Source organism: Phodopus roborovskii, unplaced genomic scaffold, assembly GCF_943737965.1.
Source record: "Phodopus roborovskii unplaced genomic scaffold, PHOROB, whole genome shotgun sequence".
In the NCBI taxonomy this organism is placed as follows: domain Eukaryota; kingdom Metazoa; phylum Chordata; class Mammalia; order Rodentia; family Cricetidae; genus Phodopus; species Phodopus roborovskii.
This window is the reverse complement of record NW_026125052.1, coordinates 12,929,089-12,951,414: the sequence shown is the minus strand read 5'-3', so window position 1 is coordinate 12,951,414 and position 22,326 is coordinate 12,929,089. Positions and strand designations below refer to the sequence as shown.

Below are 22,326 nucleotides of genomic sequence, written 5' to 3'. Positions count from 1 at the left end.
TGCTTTAATTAATTTTGCCATGATGATTTGGGTCAGTGGTCTTTCTCCCTGAATCTGTGGAATTAATTCTGGAAAGATGGCTGAACAGGTAAAAATGCTTGTGGCCAACAACCTGAGGCTGGAGAGATGATGGCTCAGCAGTTACGAGCATTGACTGCTCTTCCAGAGGACCTGGGTTCCGTTCTCAGCACCCACACGCCAGCTCGCAACCATTTATAACTCCAGTTCCAGGGGATCTGACACTCTTCTGGCCTTCTTGGACACCAGACATACAAATGCAAATTTTTGAAATGGGAAGAGCTACATTTAATTCCAGGAGTCAGAGGCAAGTGGATTTCTGTAAGTTCAAGGACAGCCTGGTCTACACAGTGAGTTCTAGGCTAGGCAAGGGTACATAATGAGACCTTGTCTCAAAACTCAACCAATCAAACAAAACAAATGAAAAGGGGCAGGGATGCGAGCGACTACTTCCCACAAAGAAGGGAAGAAGTTGGGATGTAGAAAGATGGAGTGGTGCAGGCATCAGGAGCACACGGCTAGGACATGCAGCTAGCCCTTTATTATGTCCATTGCAGTTGCTGCCAGGAGGCCAAGTGGGGCAGGGGGGTGGAGAGAGGGACATGGATTCATCTGCTGTTGCTATGGCCTCAGGCCAGATTTGCCCATCTCTACTAATGGAGCAAAGGGTAGAGGAAGGAGGGAGGCAGAGAGAGAGCAACTGGTCGCTTCCTTCCCCTCTTTTATCTTATCTCTGGAGCAGATGTGGGGTGCTTGTGTCTGGAATGGGGGTGTCTGCATACTGGATCAGAGGTAGAGAAAAGAGTAGTATGCCAGGATTAAGAGGCTTTTGAGATGGGGTGGCACACCGAGCAAGGAGGGGCAGGGCCATCATACCTATATCTAGAAACTGATAACATTAGAGATGAGAAATAAAATGAAACAGGCTAGATGGGATTAGCATGAGAGAGCAGAGGAAGGGAGGGAGAGAGGGAGGGGAAGAGGTGTGGAGACGGGCTATATACCAGCCTCTGCCTGCATTCTTCTGAGCCACCCAAACCTCTAGGCAGCCTGGATTCCTGGGATATGAGAGCTGCCGAAGAATGGGTACCAAGGCAGTGGCCACATCTTCTCTTGTTTGGGCGCTGCTGAGTTGCTTTTTCTTCTGCAACTGGGCTCTGGGGAGCCAAAGACCCTTTCGCTCTCTGCCTCCACTATCTTCCCAAGCCAAGCGAGGACCTGGGCCCACGTGGAAGCCCCCACAGAGGGCGGAAGCAGCCCTGGCTTTTCTCTACTCTGGCGATGTTCAACAACTGTCAGGTGCTAATTGCAGTGAGAGTTATGAAGTCCGTGGAGCAGAAGGGAAAGTGGGAATCCCCCCAGTCCTACGGAGAGCAGCGGGCACCCTGGCCCAAGCTGCCAATTTTCTCAACATGCTTCTACAAGCCAACGACATCCGGGAGTCCAGTGTGGAGGAGGATGTTGAGTGGTATCAGGCACTTGTCCGAAGTGTGGCCGAGGGGGACCCAAAAGCCTACAGGGCTCTACTGACCTTTAACCCCCCACCAGGGGCTAGCCACCTTCAGCTGGCCTTGCAGGCCACCCGGATGGGGGATGAGACCATTCTTCAGGACCTGTCTGGGAACAGGGTACAGGAAGAAAACCCAGAAGAGGGCCTGGACAGCCCTGACCTGCAGAAGCGAGTACTGACCAATGACCTAAGGAGTCTTGACAGCCCCAAGTGGCCTCGGGGGGATGGATATGTGGGGGACATACAGCAGGTAAAGCTGTCTGCTCCCTTTCTGGAATGCCATGAGGGCCAGTTCCGTCCTGGCTGGCTAGTTACAATCTCGGCGACATTCTATGGACTCAAGCCAGACCTCACCCCAGAAGTCAGGTAAGTGGGCTTGGGAAGGACTTGATGGATTTGTGAGGATGGGGGGGGGGGCACAAGTTTGCTGTACTATGCACAGACCATTTGGCAAGAATGTGTATGTCTATGGGGGGGGGGCGGTGCACAGATATGTATGTGTGTGTGTGCATTCAGGCATTCAGCTGTGTATATCTTTGATCGACATTCTGAGGTGTGAGTGTGCATGCTGTATATAAGCCAATTTATACATATTTATCTGAACATGAACATCTATTTTTTTTTTTTTTGTGTGTGTGTGTGTGTGTGTGTCTTCATTTTATTTTGTTTTCTTTTCCTTTTGTTGTTTTGTTTTAAGACAGGGTTTCTCTGTGTAGACTTGGCTGTTCCAGAACTCTGTAGACCACACTGGCCTTGAACTTATAGAGATCCACCTGACTCTGTTGCCTGAGTGCTAGAATTAGAGGTGTGCTACCATTGCCCAGCTTTATTTTGGTTTCTAAAATAGTTTCTCATGAGGCCAAGGCTAACCTAGAACCCTGATCCTCCTACCTCCACCCTCCAAGTGTTGGGGTTACAGGCATGTGTCTGGTTACCTCTTGATGTTGTTTATGTGTTGAGGACAATGAGTGAAAGTCTATGGGCATGTACATACACAGGTATGTACACATACATCTATACATAGGTATGTGTGTGTGTGTGCAGATGGGTGAGTATAGACAGAGACAGGTCTTGGCTGTCATGGCGCTCAGATTTAAGGTATGAACAGAAGAGGTAAGAGAGAACTTGACAGCCTGGTGGTGATTATACACATCTCTAATCCTAGCACCAAGGAAGCACATGAGTTCAAGGCCAGCCTGTCTACAAAGCAAGTTCCAGGATATCCAGATCTATTATGAGAACTTAATTACAGTAATAACCCATGTTCCTGGCTTCTCAGAGGAACCAACTACATGGACACTCCAGTAGGCTTCCCAGGAGAAGAAAAACTCCTGGACAGGGGCTTGGAACCAACACCCCTTTGGTCCAGGAGTTGGCTGAGTCCCAGTGTCATTCATTACCAATAACCAGGCTCTTAGTGGAGCAGACCCTGTTATCCTCCCTTCCCTGCCACAGTACTTTGTAATACTCCTCAAAGGACTGACTCTGCACTCAGCTAGGGTAAAGGGCCAGGAGTCCTACTGGGAAGCAGGCGCAAAGCAACACAGCACAGCCAGGCATGCAACAGCGAGCATTGCTTTCTCTGCTCTCTGCCCCCATACACTGTTCCCAACAGGGCTCCCCCTCCCGTAAGCAGGCCACCTGGCTCCTTGCCAGAGCCCCTCCCAATTCAGTCACAACAAGGCTCCTCCATTCCAGGACTCCTTCCCTGTGATTAGTTCAGACCTGGTGTGTATGGGCAGAGTGAAGGGGTGGTAGACCGCTGAGCTGCTTATGTGGCATGTAGAGGCAATGGGCAAGGGTGTAAAATCCATGGGATCTGCCATGTCGTGACATGTGTTTTCCTTCTACCCATCGATGAAAACCAGAAAATGATAAGATGCTGAACATCGAAGAAGTGGGGGATAAAACCTAGTGGGAGGGGGACTGTTGCCACAGAGACAGGGCTAATGGCATTGGAGATCTGCCTTGTATGTGTACAATGCTGCCCCTGTGCTAAAGCATGCAGAGACTGCACTGCCCGATAACATAGTGATTGCCTCAGCATCCCCACTGTGCCCCTAACTGTCCATTTGCTGCTCTAGGGGACAGGTGCGGATGGACATCGACCTCCAAAGCGTGGACATCAATCAGTGTGCAAGCGGCCCAGGCTGGTACTCTAACACCCACCTGTGTGACCTCAACAGCACTCAGGCAAGGAGGATGGGTCCACTGAATCCTGCCTTCATTCCCTTTTCCCATCACTGCCCCCACCCAGCTCCCAGGAACAGCTGGGTGCTACCCTTACATCTCAGGGTTTCAAGTGGGGGTGGGGGGGCGGGTTGGAAGGTGGAGGCCTCTAGTGATCGGCAGAGGTGAAATGACAGGCTCTTCAAAAGGGAGGCCAATGTACAACCTATCTCATATCTTCTATTCTTCTAAAAAAAAAAAAGCTACTCCTTATGCCGGTGAAACCTCAATGTGCCCCTTGTTTGCTCTTGGTCTGGTACTCATCACTCCAGGGTTCTTCTTTGGGGGTTACTCCTGAGCCTAGCCTGCTTTCCCTTTCCTATGCTAAGTCAGCACAGCTCTGATTCAGAGGATGCTCCATTGGTATTCACCCAAGTAAACAGAATTGCTGGTTGGTTGTAGGAGGAGCCTAACCAAAGCTTGAAAAGGTTGGGGAGTGGTGAAGGTGACAAACTCCAAACTACAAGCCCTTTGCCTCACAGCTATCTGCTTTCAGCCAATGGCCTCAGTCGTGTGTTTAACAACCCTGCCCATCTCTGAGGCCATGCTTTGTTAACTGCTGAGCAAACATCAATAGGAGGAGGCAGGATAGAGAGCTAACCTTGGCATCCCACCAGCCTGGCATTATGCTGAGGAAAGTAGTCCTATGTTAAGGCCAGATAGGTCCTGATGGAGGAAGTTGCCCCTCCATGCAGGTCTTTTTGTTGTTTTTTTTTTTTTTTTTTTTTTTTTTTTTTTTATTGTTTTGGTTTTGTTTTTTGTTTTGTTTTTGAGACAGGATTTCTCTGTGTAGCCCTGGCTGTCCTGAAACTCACTTTGTAGGCCAAGCTGGTCTAGAACTCACAGAGATCCACCTGCCTTTGCCTTCCTAGTGCTAGGATTAAAGGGGAGGGCCACCACCATCTGGCAGCTTTGGATTTTTGAGACAGGATATTTGTGTGTAGTCCTGGATGACCAGGCAGGCTTCAAACTCACAGAGATCCACCTGCTTCTGCCTCCCAAGCCACCACTGCCCAGCCATGGGAGTCTTTTTAACTTACCTGTCTTAGAATTACTGTTGCTGCGATGGATCACCATGAAGGAAAAGGTGTATTTCGCTTACAGATCCATATAATCATTCATCAAGAGCAGTGAATGCAGGAACTCAAGCCAGGGAGGAACCTGGAGGCAGGAACTGATGCAGAGGCCATGAAGGGTGCTGCTTACTGGCTTGCTCAGCCTGCTTTGTTTGGTTGGTTTTTTGTTTTTTCAAAAACAGGGTTTCTCTGTGTAGCTTTGGAGCCTGTCTTGGAACTCACTCTGTAGAACAAGCTAGTCTAGAACTCACAGAGACCCACCTGCCTGGGATTAAAGGCATATACCACCATTGCCTGGCTGCCCAGCCTGCTTTCTTATAGAACCCAGGACCACCAGCCCAGGGATGGCCCCATCAACAGTGAGCTAGGCCCTCCCCCGTCAATCACTAAGAAAATGTCCTACACTGGATCTTATGAAGGCATTTCTTCAATTGAGGCTCATATCGCTCCCAATAACTCTAGCTTGTGTCAAGTTGACATAAAACTAGCCAGCACAGCACCTATATGCCAAGTGGGACAGCTTGTGGGAACCCTTTGAAGCAGGTATGGGCACAGGAGAGGATGATTCTACTCTGAGCTCTCCCTATCTTCACCTACCAGTACCTAGCCCTAGGCACTAGGGAATGGGGTGTAAGGATCCTGTTAATGCCAATCTGAACAAAAGAGTTATGTGTCCTAGTTATGTATCCTGTGCTCTTTCTTGGATACTCCAATAATGGGGAAGTTTCCAGAGGTGGGAGGCCTGGGCAAGAACTGGAAAACGCTTCTGATGAATTCTCTAGTGTAAACCTGGAAGCATTGGATGGAGGGAACTCTTCCCAGTAGGGAAAGCTTTTGGGGGTGGGGGTGGGAATACAATACAAACAAATAAACAAATGCCATTTGTCATCCCCACAGTGTGTCCCTCTGGAGAGTCAGGGTTTTGTCCTTGGCCGCTATCTCTGTCGCTGCCGACCTGGATTCTATGGGGCTAGCAGTTCTGGGGGTACGTAAGTGTGGATAGGGCTAAGCAAAGGTTTTGCAAGCCAAGGTCAGTTGGGATGGAACATCTATGGACAAAAAGGTAGATTTAAGGTAACCCTGGGAAGAAGTGGGAGTCTACAGCTGCAAGCCAGGAGAGGCTCGGCATGGTGGTGCATATCTATGGTTTCAGCACTTGGAAGGCTCAGGTAGGAGGATTGCCATGAACTCAAGGCCAGTTTGAGCTACATACTGAGACCACAGCTCAAGAGAAAAGTGTGGGTGGGGGAAAGAGAGAGAGAGAGAGAGAGATGATCGGAGGGACTGTTTGTAGATGCTTACCTTCTGAGAATGAACTCAAACACACAGGTATGAGGCAAGTTAGCCTCTGAATGAGCCTTAGCCTAGCATCTTCCTGTTACCCTGTCCTTAATGGGGTTTAACCTTTTGCTCTTATTCCTGGGGCCATAAGCTAAAGGAGAGGATGTAGCCTCAGGATCCAAGGCTAGAACCTCAGAAATCTCTAGCCAAGCTCTCCTTACACCCATCTTATCCTTTGTAGGGTTAGAGGAGAGTGCAACTCAGACTGCCGGGCAATTTGGGTCTCCACAAAGCAGCTTAGGGAAGCTGCTTCGGTGCCAGCCATGTCCTGAAGGCTGCACCAGCTGTCTGGATGCCACACCATGCCTCGTGGAGGAGGCCCTGGTACTGAGGACGGCAGTGCTGGCCTGCCAGGCCTGCTGCATGCTGACTGTCTTCCTGAGTATGCTGGTTGCCTACCGTTGCCGCGGGAGCAAGGCAAGAAGGCCCACATCTCTCTGCTGTGCACACATCCAAGTGAACACATTTAAGTCTTGGGAAAATGGGTGCCAATCTTGCTTCTATGCCTGGGTGTGTGACACCAGGCAGTGACCTCTCTACTCTTCCATCTGTTTCCTCATCTGCAACATTGTATTTGATTCAACAAATACTAGTTGAATACCTACTACAGAGACATTCTGCAAGAGAGGCACTCTGGATCCCAATGGGGAGAGGAGGCAATGACACAGGAGCAAGGATGGGGTGGCTGCCAGGTGCTGTGGGAGGAGGGACCAGTTATTCTGCAGGGGATGAAACTGGAGGGCTTCTAGAAGAAGTGATAGGTTAACTGGTTTTTACTGAGCAATGAAGAGGAATCTTATTCTAGATCAAGGGACAGTCTGCCCCAAAGCTTGGAGGGATGCCAGAGGCCCGTTCTAGCTCTAGCAACCTTTGAGCCCAGCATGGCCCTTCTTACAAGGATGGCTAGACCCTGGGGTGAGGCTGGAAGAGTGGCTAGGAACAAGGGCTGGAGGCCCAGGCCAGGCTTGGTGCTGTTAGCACTCTGCTCACATCTTTCTCCCCTGGGTTCACAGAGGATCCGGGCATCTGGAATCTTCCTGCTGGAAACCATCCTTTTTGGATCCTTACTTCTCTACTTTCCTGTGAGTGTGACCACTAGCTGGCCTTACTCCATGTGTCCCTCACCCCCAAACTGCCTTGTTAGGAAGATTTGGTGGCTTTAAATTCCCCCTACCAGCCATGGGTGGCACATGCCTTTAATCCCAGCACTTAAAGGCAGAAGCAGGTGGTTCTCTGTGAGATGGAGACCAGCCTGGTCTACAGAGTTAGTTCCAAAATAAATAATTTTCCCCTACCTATCCCCACAAATGGCATTCTGCCCTAGTGAGCTCTGGAGGCAGAGACCTGGACTCAAAAGAATTTTCTGACTTGCTGGTACAATTTAAGGCAAGTTGTCTTGTGTACCCTTCAGATACTTAAGCTGCAACTCTGCAAAAAAGGAAGCATGAGGCCTCCACTAAGGGGTTGCTAGGAAGATTAGTCATGTATGTGACAGGGATGGAGAGTGGAGGAGAAACAGAGCAGGGAGTAGCTGGTTCTGTCTCCTTGCCATCAGGTGTTCATCCTGTACTTCAAGCCCAGCGTGTTCCGCTGCATCGCTCTCCGCTGGGTCCGGCTGCTGGGTTTTGCCGTTGTCTATGGGACCGTTATACTGAAGCTTTATAGGTAGGGAGGGCCTTGTAGACCCCGACACTGTTTGGCCCACCCGCTCATTCATTCACACAGTGACATTTTACAAAGCCAGACCTTTCCCTGTACCCTCAATTACTCAGCTTTCCTCTTCCATGTAACTTTTAGAAAGATCAGGAGAGATAAACACATACAGGGCCGGGAAGCAAATGGACAAAATTCAGGGCTCTGGTCCCACCCATGGTCCTCCTGACTTCCCCCATGTACCTTACTCCCCTCAGGGTGCTCCAGCTGTTTCTGTCTCGAACAGCCCAGCGGGGTCCACATCCAAGCAGTGGGCAGCTGCTGCAGCGCCTGGGACAGCTCCTGCTGTTGGTATTGGGTTTCTTGATTGTGTGGACAGCCGGAGTCCTGGAGCCAGGCATCCAGCACACACCTCTAGTGACCCGAGGCCACACTCCCACTGGTCGCTACTTCTACCTCTGTCACCATGACCACTGGGACTACATCATGGTTGTGGGTAAGCTGCTTGTGCTGAGCTCAGCCTCCTCCTGGCCCTGCCTGGCTGTTCTCCTTTGGGATGTTCTTGAGCTGGTCTGGACTGCTGGACACACTTGAGGGTCGGCAGGCTGCTGAAGTGATAAGGGCTCTCTCTCCTTCCCCTTCCGCCTCCCCCCAGCGGAAATGCTTCTGCTGTGTTGGGGCAGCTTCCTCTGCTATGCCACCCGGGCTGTCCCCTCAGCCTTCCATGAGCCACGCTACATGAGCATCGCCCTACACAATGAGCTGCTGCTCTCTACTGTCTTTCACACAGCCAGGTGAGGACTAGCCCTTCTTCCTGAGACTCCTCCCACCCTGCCAATGTTCCCTACTTGCAGGCGAGGGGGTCCATCTAACAGTGATCCTTGTAATGCTGCTATCCTCAGAAGGGTAGAGCATATACCCTTCCTACATCACATATCTCATTAAGGAGAGATACCCAATCCACAAGAAGTGTTTCATTCCTAATGGCCTGTCTTCAGCCCTGAGTGTTTCCCCCCAGCCCTGACCCCTTCCTCACTCCTCAGCCTTCAGAGCAGCAGGCCTGCTGTGTGGTTATGGGGATGTGGCCTTGTGGCTTAGGAAGAAGTGATCTACAGGGTTAATCCTAATAGAGTCCTGGGCACAGTTCTGGGGCAGGCAGAATCGTGGAGTAGAGTCATTTAGAAGAGGGGATCAATTAGAACCTGAGGTTACACCTGTAATCCAGAGAGGGAAGGAAGGGTGGGTGTCTCCCTGGCCGAGTGCCAGGCTGGGGCTGGGGTGGAGGGCTAGTGAGGTGAGGCAGGTAGGGCGATGCCAGCTGCACTGATGATCACCCTGTCCCATCTGGCCCTTAGGTTTGTGCTGGTTCCTTCCCTGCACCCAGACTGGACCCTTCTCCTCTTCTTCCTCCATACCCACAGCACAGTCACAGCCACACTAGCTCTGATCTTCATCCCGAAGGTAAGGCCTTTCTCCTGTTGCATGAGGCAGGCCCTGAGCCCCTGGTAAAGAACACAGTGGGCCTGCCATCTCAGCACCCTCTCCACATCAAAAATGATGAGCATCTCAGGCAAGGCCTCAGTTGGGGGAGGAAGCTATCCCCTGCTCCATGTTCCCATGTAGGCAACATAGAGCTAGGGATGGAGGAAGAATTTGTTTGGTTTGGGTTTTTTGTTTTGTGTTTTGGTTTGGGTTTTTGTTTGTTTTCTTTTTGGTTATTTTTTTGGGGGTTATTTTTTTGTGTAGCCTGACTGTCCAGGAACTCACTCTATAGACCAGGCTGGCCTCGAACTCAGAGATCCTATTGCCTCTGCCTCCCAAACACTGGGATTAAAAGCACATGCATACCACCACTGCCTGGCTGTTTTGTTTTTTTTTTTTTAGACAGAGTCTCACTATATAGCCCTGGCTGTGCTGGAACTGGCTTTATAGACTAGGCTGGCCTCAAACTCACAGAGACTGCCTGCCTCTGCCTCCTGAGTACTGGGATTAAAGGTGTGCACCACCATACCTGGTATCCTTTTAATCCAGCTGGTAGACTCTGAAGAGGCAGGTGGGAGAGCTGAAGGCCATGCCTAAAGATGCTGTGCTGGTCACTGCTGAAAAGTGACAGTGAATAACATTCCCTAAAACCTTGGAATCCAAATCAGAGAAGGGTGAAGACTCATGAAAGGAAGGCAGAGTAGGCGAGGTAGGAGTGGGCAGAATGCCATTATGTTCCCATTACACCCCCCACCCCCACCGTCTTGGCTAGTTCTGGAAGCCAGGGGCACCTCCCCGAGAGGAGATCTTGGATGAAGTATATGAGGATGAGCTGGACCTGCAGCGCTCAGGCTCCTACCTCAACAGCAGCATTGCCTCGGCCTGGAGTGAGCGCAGCCTGGACCCAGGGGATATTCGGGTAGGTCCCCCTCCCACACCCCAAGACCTTTGATATCAACTTTTAAGGACTGCACGGGGAACACAGCTGTGCAGACATGGGGCTACATACCACTGAATTACCTCAAATCTTCCCTCCTTCAAGACTGCACCTCCCTTTTCTGCCACCTTAGACACTCTCTGATCACCTACCATCCAAATGAAAAGAACTCCCCAAACCCTGAAGGCCCAGGCCCAATCAAGAGTGTACTTTTAATCCCCTGTGTCCTCATCATGGGGTGGGGACAGATGACAAAAGCCTTGCGTCCCTAGCAAAGTGGAATGGCTAATGATCCTAAGGGTCAGCTGTGGGGACTAGAAAGTGCCCCTATGTCTTCTTTGATTTTGGTTTTGTTTTTTTGGGTTTTGTTTTGTTGTTGTTGTTGTTTTGAGATAGGGTTTCTCTGTGTGGTCCTGGCAGTCTTGGAACTCATTTGTAGACCAGAATGGCCTCAAACTCAGAGAGCTGTCTGCCTCTGCCTCCCAAGAGCTGGGATTAAAGGTGTGCACCATCACACCTGGCACCTCTGTGTCTTCTATGTAACCTCTGTTCACTTCCTTAGAACATTCTAGGAGGTTGAACTAGTGGATGGAGAATGTTACATGTCAGTGTCAGTGAAAACTACCCTGCTCTGAATTTCTCCCCAAACATCAGCTGTAGAAGATGCTGTGGTCCAGAGGTCAATTCAATAGGTCTACAGTCTCAAAGCCAGCCCTGCCCCCTATGCTGATCACTTCCCAGGATATCACACTGCTCCAGAGAAGTAAGGGTACCCTGAACCCTCAGGGTCAAATGGATCCAACTCAGAACCAGCTTGGCTCTAGTCTCACAGGAATAGAGTGGTGAATTCTGAATTTTAGGAACAGGAAAGGGGCAGTTTGGTGAAATGATGCCCCAGAGAAAATCGTTTAATGAAGGGCCAGGGAGGGGAGCAGCCCTGTTGGTGGGGGTGGGCTGAGCATCTGAGGTGGCTCTACTGCCCATGCCTTCCTTGCAGGATGAGCTGAAAAAGCTCTACGCCCAGCTGGAGGTCCGAAAGACCAAGGAGATGGCTGCTAACAACCCCCACCTGCCCAAGAAGCGGAGCAGCTCCCGCCAGGGACTGGGACGCTCTTTCATGAGGTACCTGGCTGAGTTCCCAGAGGCCCTGGCTAGGCAGCACTCCCGGGACTCAGGCTCTCCCGGCCGCAGCAGTCTGCCAGGCTCTTCTCGACGCAGGCTTCTCAGCTCCAGCCTTCAAGAGACTGAGAAGCCACCAGCCCTGCGCAAGACCCGCAGCACCTATGACCACCACAGGGAGCACAGCCACCGCAGGGAGCACAGCACACCTCTCCTTGACTCCACGTTGAGGAGGACCCTGTCCAAGAAGGCCTCGCCGGTGGAGGGTCAAGCGGAGGGGCCCCCAGCCCTGGGCTTCAGGTCAGCCAGTGCTCACAACCTGACAGTGGGAGAAAGGCTCCCCAGAGCCAGGCCCGTGTCTCTGCAGAAGTCACTCAGTGTTGTGGCTGGCTCCAGAGAAAAGGCTCTGCTTGTGGCCAGTCAGGTCTACCTGGAGGAAACCTATCGGCAGGCAAAAGAGAGAGAGGAGCGAAAGAAGGCTGAGGCAGCCATAGTGAGCCCAGTGCGGCGGCCGTCAGCCAGGAGGTTGGAGCGCCCTCTAAGGGCTCCTCTGTCAGCCCCGCCTTCCCCTGCCAAGAGCAGCTGTATGGACAGCTCACATGCTCCTGGGAGGCCTCATGAGGAGGCCGGGAGAAGGCTGCCTCACCCACCCGTCCGGCACCAGGTCTCTACACCCATTTTGGCTCTGTCTGGGGCATGCCTGGGAGAGCCAAAAATGCTTTCTCCCACCCCAACCTCCACATTGGCTCCTGTTCTGTTACCAGCTTTGGCCCCAACGCCCACCCCTGTCCTGGCACCAGTCCCAATGGGCCCCCAAAGCCCCACCCTACTCACTTTCATCTGCCCCTGGGAGAATGCAGAACTACCAGGCAAGAAAGAAAAGGAGGTCCAGGAAGTCTCCACTGGGTCAGAGCAAAGCAGCCATTCACCTGCCTCAGCTCGGACCAAGATCTGGAGGGCCCTCTCTGTGGCAGTGGAGAAGAGGGGGGCTGGGGAGAGCGAGAGGACCTCAGAGGAAGGACATGTCCAAGGGGAAGTCGATAATGTAGATGAAGGGAAGCCCAAGGCTTTCTCAAAGTCCCACAGCCTCAAGACCCCCCTGCAGCAGGGCTCCGTGCGCAGCCTGGGCCTGGCCATCAAAGCTCTAGCCCGTTCTAGGAGCACCTACAAAGAGAAGGAGGGTGGAGAGGATAGCCCTGAGACTGAGAAGGGAAAGGCTACGGGGGTGAGCATGGGGGCTACACCCCGATCTCCCAGGCTGGGCAGGCCCAAAGCAGTGAGCAAACAGGCTGCCCTCACCCCCTGTGAGGATGAGGAGTCCCTCCAGAACCAACAGAACGCCCACACCAGCAGAATGCTCCAGGTTTTCCACAAAGAGGGCAGCAGAGGACAAGAAGACAGAAACAAGAGGGCATCACAGGGCCTAGGGGAGCCGAGAGTTGAGAGAACTGGCAAGATGGAGCTGGCTACACCGAGGCAAGGTTTGGGGGACAAAAATGCTGAGCAAGCAAAGGAATCCTCTGTGGGAGACCAAGAAGTACCTGCTACTGCCCTCCGGCCCCTAGGCAGGACTGACCACAGTGTGGCAGAGGTGTGCCCCTGGGAAGTGCCACAATCAGGGATGTGCCAGCCAGAGAGTAGCAACAAGGCCAACATCTGTTCCTGGGAGGGGACTGAAGGAGGCCTGGAGAAGACACCATCAAGACAAGTTCTGAGTAGCTCCCGGGGAGAGAGGGGGAAAGCTCCAGAGGAATCAGAGCCAGAGGGTGTGGGTATCATTACTCGGAAAAAGCCGGAGAGGCTGGTCCGGAGCCAGGAGGCAGTGTGTCCTTGGGAAAGTGCTGACCCTGGTGGTCTGTCTCCTCAGCTGGCGCATCAGGACTCTGACAGAGCTCAGGGCAGGCCTGTGGTAGTGGGCGGTACAGAGGCGAAGCAGGGAGAAAGAGGTACAGAGGTGCTTCCACACAAGGCCAAGGCTGAGCTGTGCCCCTGGGAGCTGAGTGACGCTGGGGAGGGAACCCTGCCCCAGAGAGTGAAGGGACTCCCCGAAGAAAGGCAGAAATCCCCCAAGGAGGCAACTGTCTGGAGAGAACAGAATGTGGGCAGACACCTGGTGTCTCTCTGTCCTTGGGAAAGTACTGATTTTCGGGGTCCCTCGGCAGTCTCACTTCAAGGCCCGGGAAGCTCAGGGAGTTTGGGCAGTGGTATTGCAGAGGTCTGCCCGTGGGAGGTAGGAGATACATCTGATGACAAAAAAGCTGAGGTCTGTCCCTGGGAGCTGGGAGCAGGCACAGAAACGCTGAATCATGGAACAGACGGGGAATCTCTCCCAGGAAAGGAGACCACCTCCAGAAAGCGGTACCTGGGAGAGATTGGGGAGCAAACTGTGAGGGCAATGCCTGCAGTCCATCAAGGACAGGAGTCGGTGTGCCCCTGGGAAGGTGCAGCCCCTCAACAGTCCAGCCCACATCCAGACAACAACTCATCCAAGGCTGGTGGGCAGGTCCTAAGCAGTGGGGGCGGCCAGGCACTGCAAGTGTGTCCTTGGGAAGCCTTCAAACCTGAAGAGAAGCAGGCAACACCTTCAACGGCGGAAATCTGTCCCTGGGAAGATGGAAGACCCGAAAACAGGGCATCAGAACACACACCAAAAGGAGGAGGACTTCAAAAAGAGGAGAAAATACCTGGAAAAGCAAGAATCCAAGCATGGGGACATGCTGAGGAGCAGATCCAAAAGCAAGGCCCTACTAGCACCCCACAAAAAGACACAGAGAAACCCCAAGTCACTCTCCAGAGGCAAGGCAGTATGGGAGGCAAAGCTGCTGAGGTCTGCCCATGGGAAGTGGAAGAGAGGCTGACAGCTGGGAAGGCCAAGATCTGTCCCTGGGAGGTGGATCCTGGGGCTGGAGAGGAAAGGACTGTGGGAGCTGAAGCCTCTGGGATCTCTCCAAATGATGCAGGTCAGGCTTCTGCAGATTCTGGGCCCAGGCAGATAACTGCTACTACTCCAGAGAAGTCAGACAGGCCAGGCCTGGAGAAGGAGGTGGTCTGTTCCTGGGGCAGCTTGGGTCCAGGGGACTCTACTCAGCAGCCAGATACTCTGAGCACTGCGAAACCAAAAGATGGGCTCCAGGAACTGGACCATGTGAGCTCCAGGCCAATTGAGGTGTGTCCCTGGGAAGTAGAGGAAGTTCCTACCAGTGAAAAAGCCAAGATCTGTCCCTGGGAGGTTACTGAAGGAACCATGGTGAAAGGACTGGAGCAAGGGTTGGGGACTGAGCCAGCAGAGCAAGGGCCAAATAATCTGGAAAAGGCGGGACTTCCCTTCCAAGAAGGGACATCAAAAGGGGATGCAAAACTCTGCCAGGAACAGGAAGCTCTCTGTCCTTGGAAGGACAAGGACTCAAAGAAACCATCTGCCCAGGTCTCAGACTTGCCCGGTAGCATCAGTACTCAGATAGCAAAGGGACAGTCTTTGGGAGCAAGTGACAGGGCAACAGAGAAGGGAGGCCTGGGACAAGACCTGAAGACCAGTGCCCTCCCAGAACACACAACCCAAGGAAAAGCTGAAGCTTTAAGATCACAGTTCCTTGTTGATGGGGGAGGATCACCCAAGGACCTCCAGTCTGTCTGTCCCTGGGAGAGCATGGTGCCAGCGAGCTCTTCCCTCCACCCACAAGGTCAGGCATGGGCCGGTACTGGCAGTAGGGTTGCTGAGGTGTGCCCATGGGATGTTCCTGCCCCAGACCAGTATGACAGTGACACCAAGGTTGAGGTCTGTCCCTGGAAGGTGACTGGGACAATTGCGGAGACACAGACATCAGGACAGGATGCAATGGGGGAATCTCAAGAGGAAAAAGGAAGAGCCCCTGAAAAACCAGAGCACAAAGGTGCAGAAATTCAGAAAATGCCACAGACCAGCAACTTTGGGAAGCAGGAAGCTGTGTGTCCCGGGGAGAGTCAAGACTTTGGGGTACAGCCAGCCACAGGTGTTTCTGATGGAAACAAAGGCAGTTCTGAAAAAGTGGGCTGTGCGGGGGCCAGGGTGGCAGAAGTGTGTCCTTGGGAAGTAGAAGAGATTCCCTCTGTGAAGAAAGCAGAGATCTGCCCTTGGGAAGCAAGTCCAGGAGCAGTGGGGGAGGGGGTGCTGGACCAGGGTCAGGATGGCAAGTCACAGGGGGATGGAGGTGCTGAAGGACACTTTTTAGAAGCAGCACAGGCAGTCTACCCCTCGGAAGGTGCAGGGCTCTTCCCCGAGGCAGACATCCTGGACACAGACCACCCCAAGGCCAGCTCCCAAGGAGCAAGCAGCCCAGGGAAAAGGCTAGCAGAACTATGTCGATGGGAAGTCACAGACCCAGAAGGAAATAAAATCAAGGGCACAATGGCAGACATCTGTCCATGGGAGGAACCCAGAGCCCCATCTGATGAATCTGGCTTCTTGGCTTTACCAACAACCCAGACAGATGTCCCTGCTGTCCCTGAGAAATCACTCTGCCTCTCGGCACACAGACCTTTGGAGAGCTTTCTTCCACAGAGCAAGAGCAAACATCCAGAAGTGACCAAGACACCCAGTGCTTTCCCTCTGGAAGGTGTCAGAGGACAAGGACCTTCAGGACCTGAGCCTGGAGCCAATTCAGCTCCAAAGCCAAGTCTCGAAGAAGCAGAGGCTCTGAAGTCTCTCTCCTTAATTGAAGACCAAGTACAAATGGCTCCTGAAGCTCAAGATGAAGAACTTAGCCCGCCACCTGCGTACCCTTGGGACTGTGAATGAGAGCACCACAGTGAGGTCAGAGGCCCTTCAGGGTGCTTCCCGCATCCAGTTCCCAAAGAGCTGGTCAAAGCAGCTAGGCCAGATGGCAATTCACTAGAAAGGAACTGTACAAGAAGGATGCAGTTTGGACCCCAAGGGACATCCCATCCTCTCCTCTCCTCTTTCTGCTTGAGGAAACAAAAGATGGACCCTTCCCTTCTAACAAATTCCGCTATTTGTCCGCAGTATCTGACACAGGCCATTCAAGTTTGAACTCTCACTTAAATGACGTTTACCCAGCAAAGAACTAAAAACCACACAAGGCAATGACAATCGGGGAACTGTGGGCAAGAGAAGGCTATAGAGACACGCAAATCAGGATGAAAGACAGGGCTAGAGATGTGGCTCAGTGGTTAAGACCATGTGGTGTTCTTGCACGGGACCTAGGTTTTGATCTCAATGCCCAGTCAAGTGGCTTACAACCACCTGTAACTCCAGTGGTGATACATTGTTTATGGTCTAATAAAGCCATCCACCCTAGTTAGTTATAGAAGCTGGGCAGTGGTGGCACACTTTTAATCTTAGGATTCAGAACAGAGGAAGATGGATCTCTGTGAGTTCAAGGCCACCCAGGGCTACACGAGAGTGAATCAGTTTAAAGGAGTAACAGAGCTCATGCCTTTAATCCCAGCACTAGAGAGGAAAAAGCAAAGGGTCTCATGTGAGATTCAGTTTCCAGTCACAGGGAAAACATCCTCTCCATTTCAGCTTGGTAAGAGCTACTAGCTGGCTGCTTTGCCTTTCTGTTCTTCATCCTGAACCCCAATATCGGTCTTTGGGTTTTTATTATTCATGTTACATCCATCTCTTTTTCTGGTCTCTGAGGCCACTACATTCATGTGCACATACCTCCACATAGACAAATAGACACACACACACACACAAAGTAATGAATATTTAAAAGACAATACATAAACCAGAGGAAAACGAAGACAAAGTTATGTGCCTGAAAAAAACCTCACGGATCTAGACCTTCTCATCCCATTCCCTGATGCATGGTCCCATGGAGCCCAGGCTGGCCCAAAATTCAGGCTGACCTTACTCTTCTGATCCTTGTTGTTATAATAAAGTGAGAGGGGGACCTTGGTGGATTCCATGGCAGGTGAGGGTGACAGAGAAGGACAAACATGCCAGGCAGACAGAGCTTAGTGAGAAGTTTTATTAGAAAGGGGAGGGAGGAGAAAAGAAAGAGAGGTAAAAGACAGAGAGGACAGAAGAGAAGAGGAGACAGGAGAAGTCCTCTCTGCCCCAGGGGAACAGCAGGAAAGAGAATGGAAAAGAGAATATAAGTGTGTGTGAGTTCTTTTAGAGGGGTCCTTTGCACTTGCGTGCAGACTATGTAACCATGGAACCCTGGACTGACCAGGACACTGCCTGAGTGCATTCTGCCAGGTGACAGGGGCAGGCCAGTGTAATGCCTGAATCCTTACACCCCTGCCTCACACTGAATTCCAGAATTACAGGGGTGTATCACCATGTCCAGTGAACTCAGTGGTGGCAATTGAACCCAGAGCTTCCTACATGCTAGGCAGGCCCTCTGTTACCCGAACTATATTATATCTCCAGCCTAGCCTTTGTCTTTCTGTGGGTATTTGTGGTGCTGGGAACTGAACCCCAGTCCTCAGGAATACTAGGTAAGCACCCTACTAACAAGCCACATCCCTAGGCCAAGGGCCTTGTCTTTTGACTAGACTCTCCCATTTCTGTTTTATTATTTCTCATATGTGCCCCAACAGACGGCTGAAGTATCGCCAAGCAGACACTCTGACATCTCTGTCACGGTATCCACAGTGACAACACAGAACAGAGAAGGAAACACTTTCTCAAGGTCCTCCCCACACTGGACAAGGTGTTCTTCCTTCCAGATGTTCTCAGGGAGTCTCTTGCTTGCTTTTTCAGCCATCTTGCTCACTTCTCTGCCTCCTTCTCCTTCTAGACTTTTTGTAGTCAAGGGGAGGTCTCTGGTTCTCGGGCAAGAACCATGCTGACCCACTTGCACTCCTTCCCAGAGGAGCCTGGGAAAGAAGACAGGTCCCGTTCACAGTCAGAATTCCAACCACTACCTTCAGAAAGAGTAGCGCTCCTGGACAACTGAGAAGTCCCAGGGCAAGGCACCAACCACATAGATGCAAAACCCCTTTCTCAGCAACTCACTCTCTTGGCTCTCAACAACCATCCAAGCTATCTTGCTTAAGCAAGGAGAGATAAGGAGAGGGTTGCTGTTACAAGGTATCACCAGAGGGAAATAGGAAAGAGAAAAACAGCTTGGGAGAGCAAGACTGGGTGCAGACAGGGAGACTAATGTAGCAGAGTTGCTACATTAAAGACAACAGTGGATCCCACCCCCTAACAGTACTAATACAGATGTTGTTTAAGAGGTGAAAAACCCCAATTAGACCAAATGCCCAGGGAGCAAATCAGGAGTCTATATACAAATGTAGAACAGGAAAAAAACACAAAAACAAAAACCAAAGCAAAAACAAAAACAAAACAAAAAACAAAACAAACAAACAAACAAACAAAAAAAAACAGCTGAGTACTCCATTTCCAAGAGGGAACAGATTAACAGTCACCTGCTCTCCTTTGGGGGACAGCTGCCCCTCATTCCCACACGGAGCCCTCCTGTCTACCCAGATCTCCTGCACTGGGCCTCTGCAGCAGTGTGTTGTTCTGGGCTGTGGCTACTTAACCCCACAACTTCTGAGCTAAGGTAGACTTCACTAACTGTGCACCCCATAGCAATCCCCCTGGGTCTGGTCTAGCTGGGAAGAGCAGTCATTTCCACAGTTATAAATAGCCACCCAGGAAAATAATAAAGAATGCTTGTTCTCAGCTATTGTACTTGGCTCCAGCTTATTTATAATGGTGGCTTTCTTTGTCAACAGAGCAACAGTAGGCAGACGAGAGAAGAGTGCCTGTTCCAAAGTCTAGGGTCGCCACTTTGTATCTTCTACGACTTTGGGTAGTCTGGCTTATTCTCTGCCAGGGCCCAGAATCATAGCTGACAGATGCTCCCTGCCTAATGCTCCTAGCCAACCCTGCACATCTGGGGCCATTTGCTCAGCTGGATTTGATCCCAGAGGAGATGAAAACTGCACTTATCCTCTGGCTTCCTAGTGGCAGCTATTGCTTAGCTCCCATTTAGGATTATCTGGAGACCCTGAGTCAGATCCATGGCAATGGGATGAAATAGCTCATCTGAGCCTCTGTTTTTCATAAATGCAAGAGAAATCAATGTAACATTTGCCTACTAAGTGTTTTTTGTTTCTCTGCTTCTCTTCCCTGCTGGGATTATCTCCCTTCCTATGCATCTGGCTCAAAGCACTTCTTATTTTGCTTTAATCCAGGGCTCAGGCAAACAGGATGTGTCCAACCCCCACTTGGAGAGTTATGCTGCAAACTGATGTACATTTTAAGCCCAGAGGGTTGAGACTAAACAGCGTGAGATTGGCAGTTTTGGAGTATCCCCCACCCCCCACCCCAGTGCTCTCTTCCCTAAGCATGTAAATCTCTATTTCTACAGGCCATACTCAATAGCTGTTACTAAAAAAAAAAAAAAAAAAAAAAAAAAATCAGTCTTTTTGGGCCAGTGAGGTGGCTCAGTGGGTAAAAGCATTTGTCATGCAAACTTGACCAAAATTCAATTCCTAGAATCCACATTAGTAGGCAAAAGTTGTCCCCTGTATCATACACAACATTCACACTCAAACACTCTCTCACACACATAATAAATAATAACACAAGCTTTGCTCAAAGGGCAAGTTTAGAGAGACCAGAGTCAGGCCACTAATTTCTGACCCAATTCTAGTTTACCTTCACTCTAGATACAGTCAGTCCAGATGACTTCTGACTTTAAGTAACAAAAGAAAATTTTAGCCTTGAGAAAAATTAAATATGACAAATTAGGCTGTCATTTTTCTTGTGTGTATGTGTGGCTGAACCTAGGGCCTCATACATGCAAACACTCTAACAATTAAGCTGCATTTCTAGCATGCTGTTTTTAAACAAGAAATCACACAGGATTGAAGAACTCAAAAAAAGCACTTGGAATTCTGCTTGTCATACATGCCCAGACATCCCAGGACACTGTGCACACAAACCCCCCACACCCTTCTCCAGACAGCCCTGAGGGAGCAAGGGACAAGCAGGGACTGGGCTGCTGTACTCCACACTAACTGGTGGTCTAGTGTTTGCCTTCTCAGCCCTGCGCTGGAATGCAGTTATCTTTGGGAGCGGCAAGAATTCAGAACCAAATCTTAACCGCTGCCCTTAAGTACCAACCCTGCCTTGCCCCCTGCATTCTCCTAAACTTCCTGGAGGAAAAGTTTTCTTTCTTTTTGGGTAGCCCTGGCTGTCCTGGAACTTGCACTGTAGATCAGGCTGGCCTTGAACTCACAGAGGTCCATTTGTCTCTGCCTGAGTGCTGGTACACTTCCTTGGTAGTCTGACCTAGCTGGGAACAGCCAGGGTAAGAATTTAATCTCCAGAGCCAAAAAAGTGGCAGTGAGAGTGGGGACAAATCTAATAATTAAGAATAAAATGTAGAGGTGGTGGCCCTCACCTTTAATCCCAGCACCTGGGAGGCAGAGGCAGGTGGATATTAGTGAGTTTGAGGTCAGCCTGGTCTACAGTGCAAGTTCCAGGACAGCCAGGACTGTTGCACAGATAAATCCTGTCTCAAAAAACCAAAATAAAGCCAGGCATTGGTGGCACACAACCTTGATCCCAGCACTCGGGAGGCAAAGGCAGACAGATCTCTGTGAGTTCGAGACCAGCCTGGTCTACAGAGCGAGTTCCAGGACAGGCTCCAAAGCTACACAGAGAAACCTTATCTCAAAAAACCACAAGCAAAACAAAACAAAAAATGTAGGATGGGTGTGGTATTTCACACCTATATTACCAGTATCCATGAGGCAGAAGGACCACTGCAAGCCTGGGCTATATATCAAGTTCCAGGTAAAGCAGGTCTTGACCTTATCTCAAACAAAATGAATACACAAAAGCTGAAGGACAACTTTTTTCCTTTGGATTTATATAGAAAATAAATAAGATCAAAAATATTTTAAGCTTGGCATGGTGTCATATTCCTTTAATCCCAGCAGAGGCAGGTAGATCTGTGAACCTGGTCTACAAAGCAAGTTCTAGGACAGCCGGGGCTACATAGAGAAACAGTCTTGAAAAAAAAAATAAATAAAAACAAATAAACAAAACCTGCCTTAGTAAGTGTATTAAAAGACCTTTTAAGTAATATTCTAGGCTGGAGAGATGGCCCAGTAGTTGAGCACCTGTTGCTCTTGTGGAAGACTCAGATACTGTTCCTAGCATCTATGTGGTTGTTTACAACCACCCATAACTCTTGTTCTGGGGAATCCAATTCCCTCTTCAGACCTCCAGGGCAAACATGTAGTGCATAGGTATATATGTAGACAGGATACTCATACATATACAATTAAGTAACACCTTTTGTTGTGTTTTTCAAGACAGGGTTTCCCTGTATTGTTTTGGAGCTTATCCTGGAACTTGCTCTGTAGACCAGGATAACTTGGAACTTACAGAGGTCCACCTGCCTCTCTGTCTCCCGAGGGCTGGGATTAAAGGCATGAGCCACCATTGGCCAGCTCGACACCTATTTCTTCGCCTCCCCCCTTTTTTAACATCTATTTTTTGATGCTGTTCTTGAAGCATGATCTCAGGTAGCCCAGGCTGACTCTAAACTGTTACATAGCTAAGGATAACATTGAGCTATGATCCTCTCCTTACTTCCACTTCCTAAGTGATGGGATTACAGCTGGATACCCTAGTTTATAAACACTAAGTATTCTTTCAAGTCTAGAGTTCCTGCAAGTTGCATCACTCATAACTACACTGGTTTCCACTTCTGACATTATAGAACTGCTCTATTCCCAGTTTGAACCAGGGAAAATGTTCAGAGCACACAGCACAGTTTATTGAACACTTTGATAGTGCAGGGAGTTAGTGGTGGTGCACACCTTTAATCCCAGCACTCGGGAGGCAGAGGCAGGCAGAGATCTCTATTGAGTTGGAGGCCAGCCTGGTCTACAGAGTCAGTTCCAGGACAGGCTCCAAAACAATACAGGGAAACCCTGTCTGGAAAAAAAAAAAAAACCAAAAAACCAACAACAACAAA

General features: G+C 50.5%; 1 protein-coding gene across 1 annotated transcript; it reads left to right on the top strand.

The window, feature by feature from the left end:
• The first annotated feature begins 955 nt into the window (after positions 1 to 955).
• Positions 956 to 16,139, top strand: Gpr179 (G protein-coupled receptor 179). The gene is made up of 11 exons (XM_051175106.1): positions 956 to 1,894; positions 3,613 to 3,721; positions 5,731 to 5,818; positions 6,356 to 6,591; positions 7,188 to 7,256; positions 7,730 to 7,839; positions 8,085 to 8,323; positions 8,483 to 8,621; positions 9,183 to 9,288; positions 10,082 to 10,228; positions 11,244 to 16,139. Exons 1-11 carry the CDS (start codon positions 1,101 to 1,103, stop codon positions 16,137 to 16,139), a joined length of 6,933 nt encoding a protein of 2,310 aa, XP_051031063.1. The 5' UTR covers positions 956 to 1,100.
• The last annotated feature ends 6,187 nt before the right edge of the window (positions 16,140 to 22,326 follow it).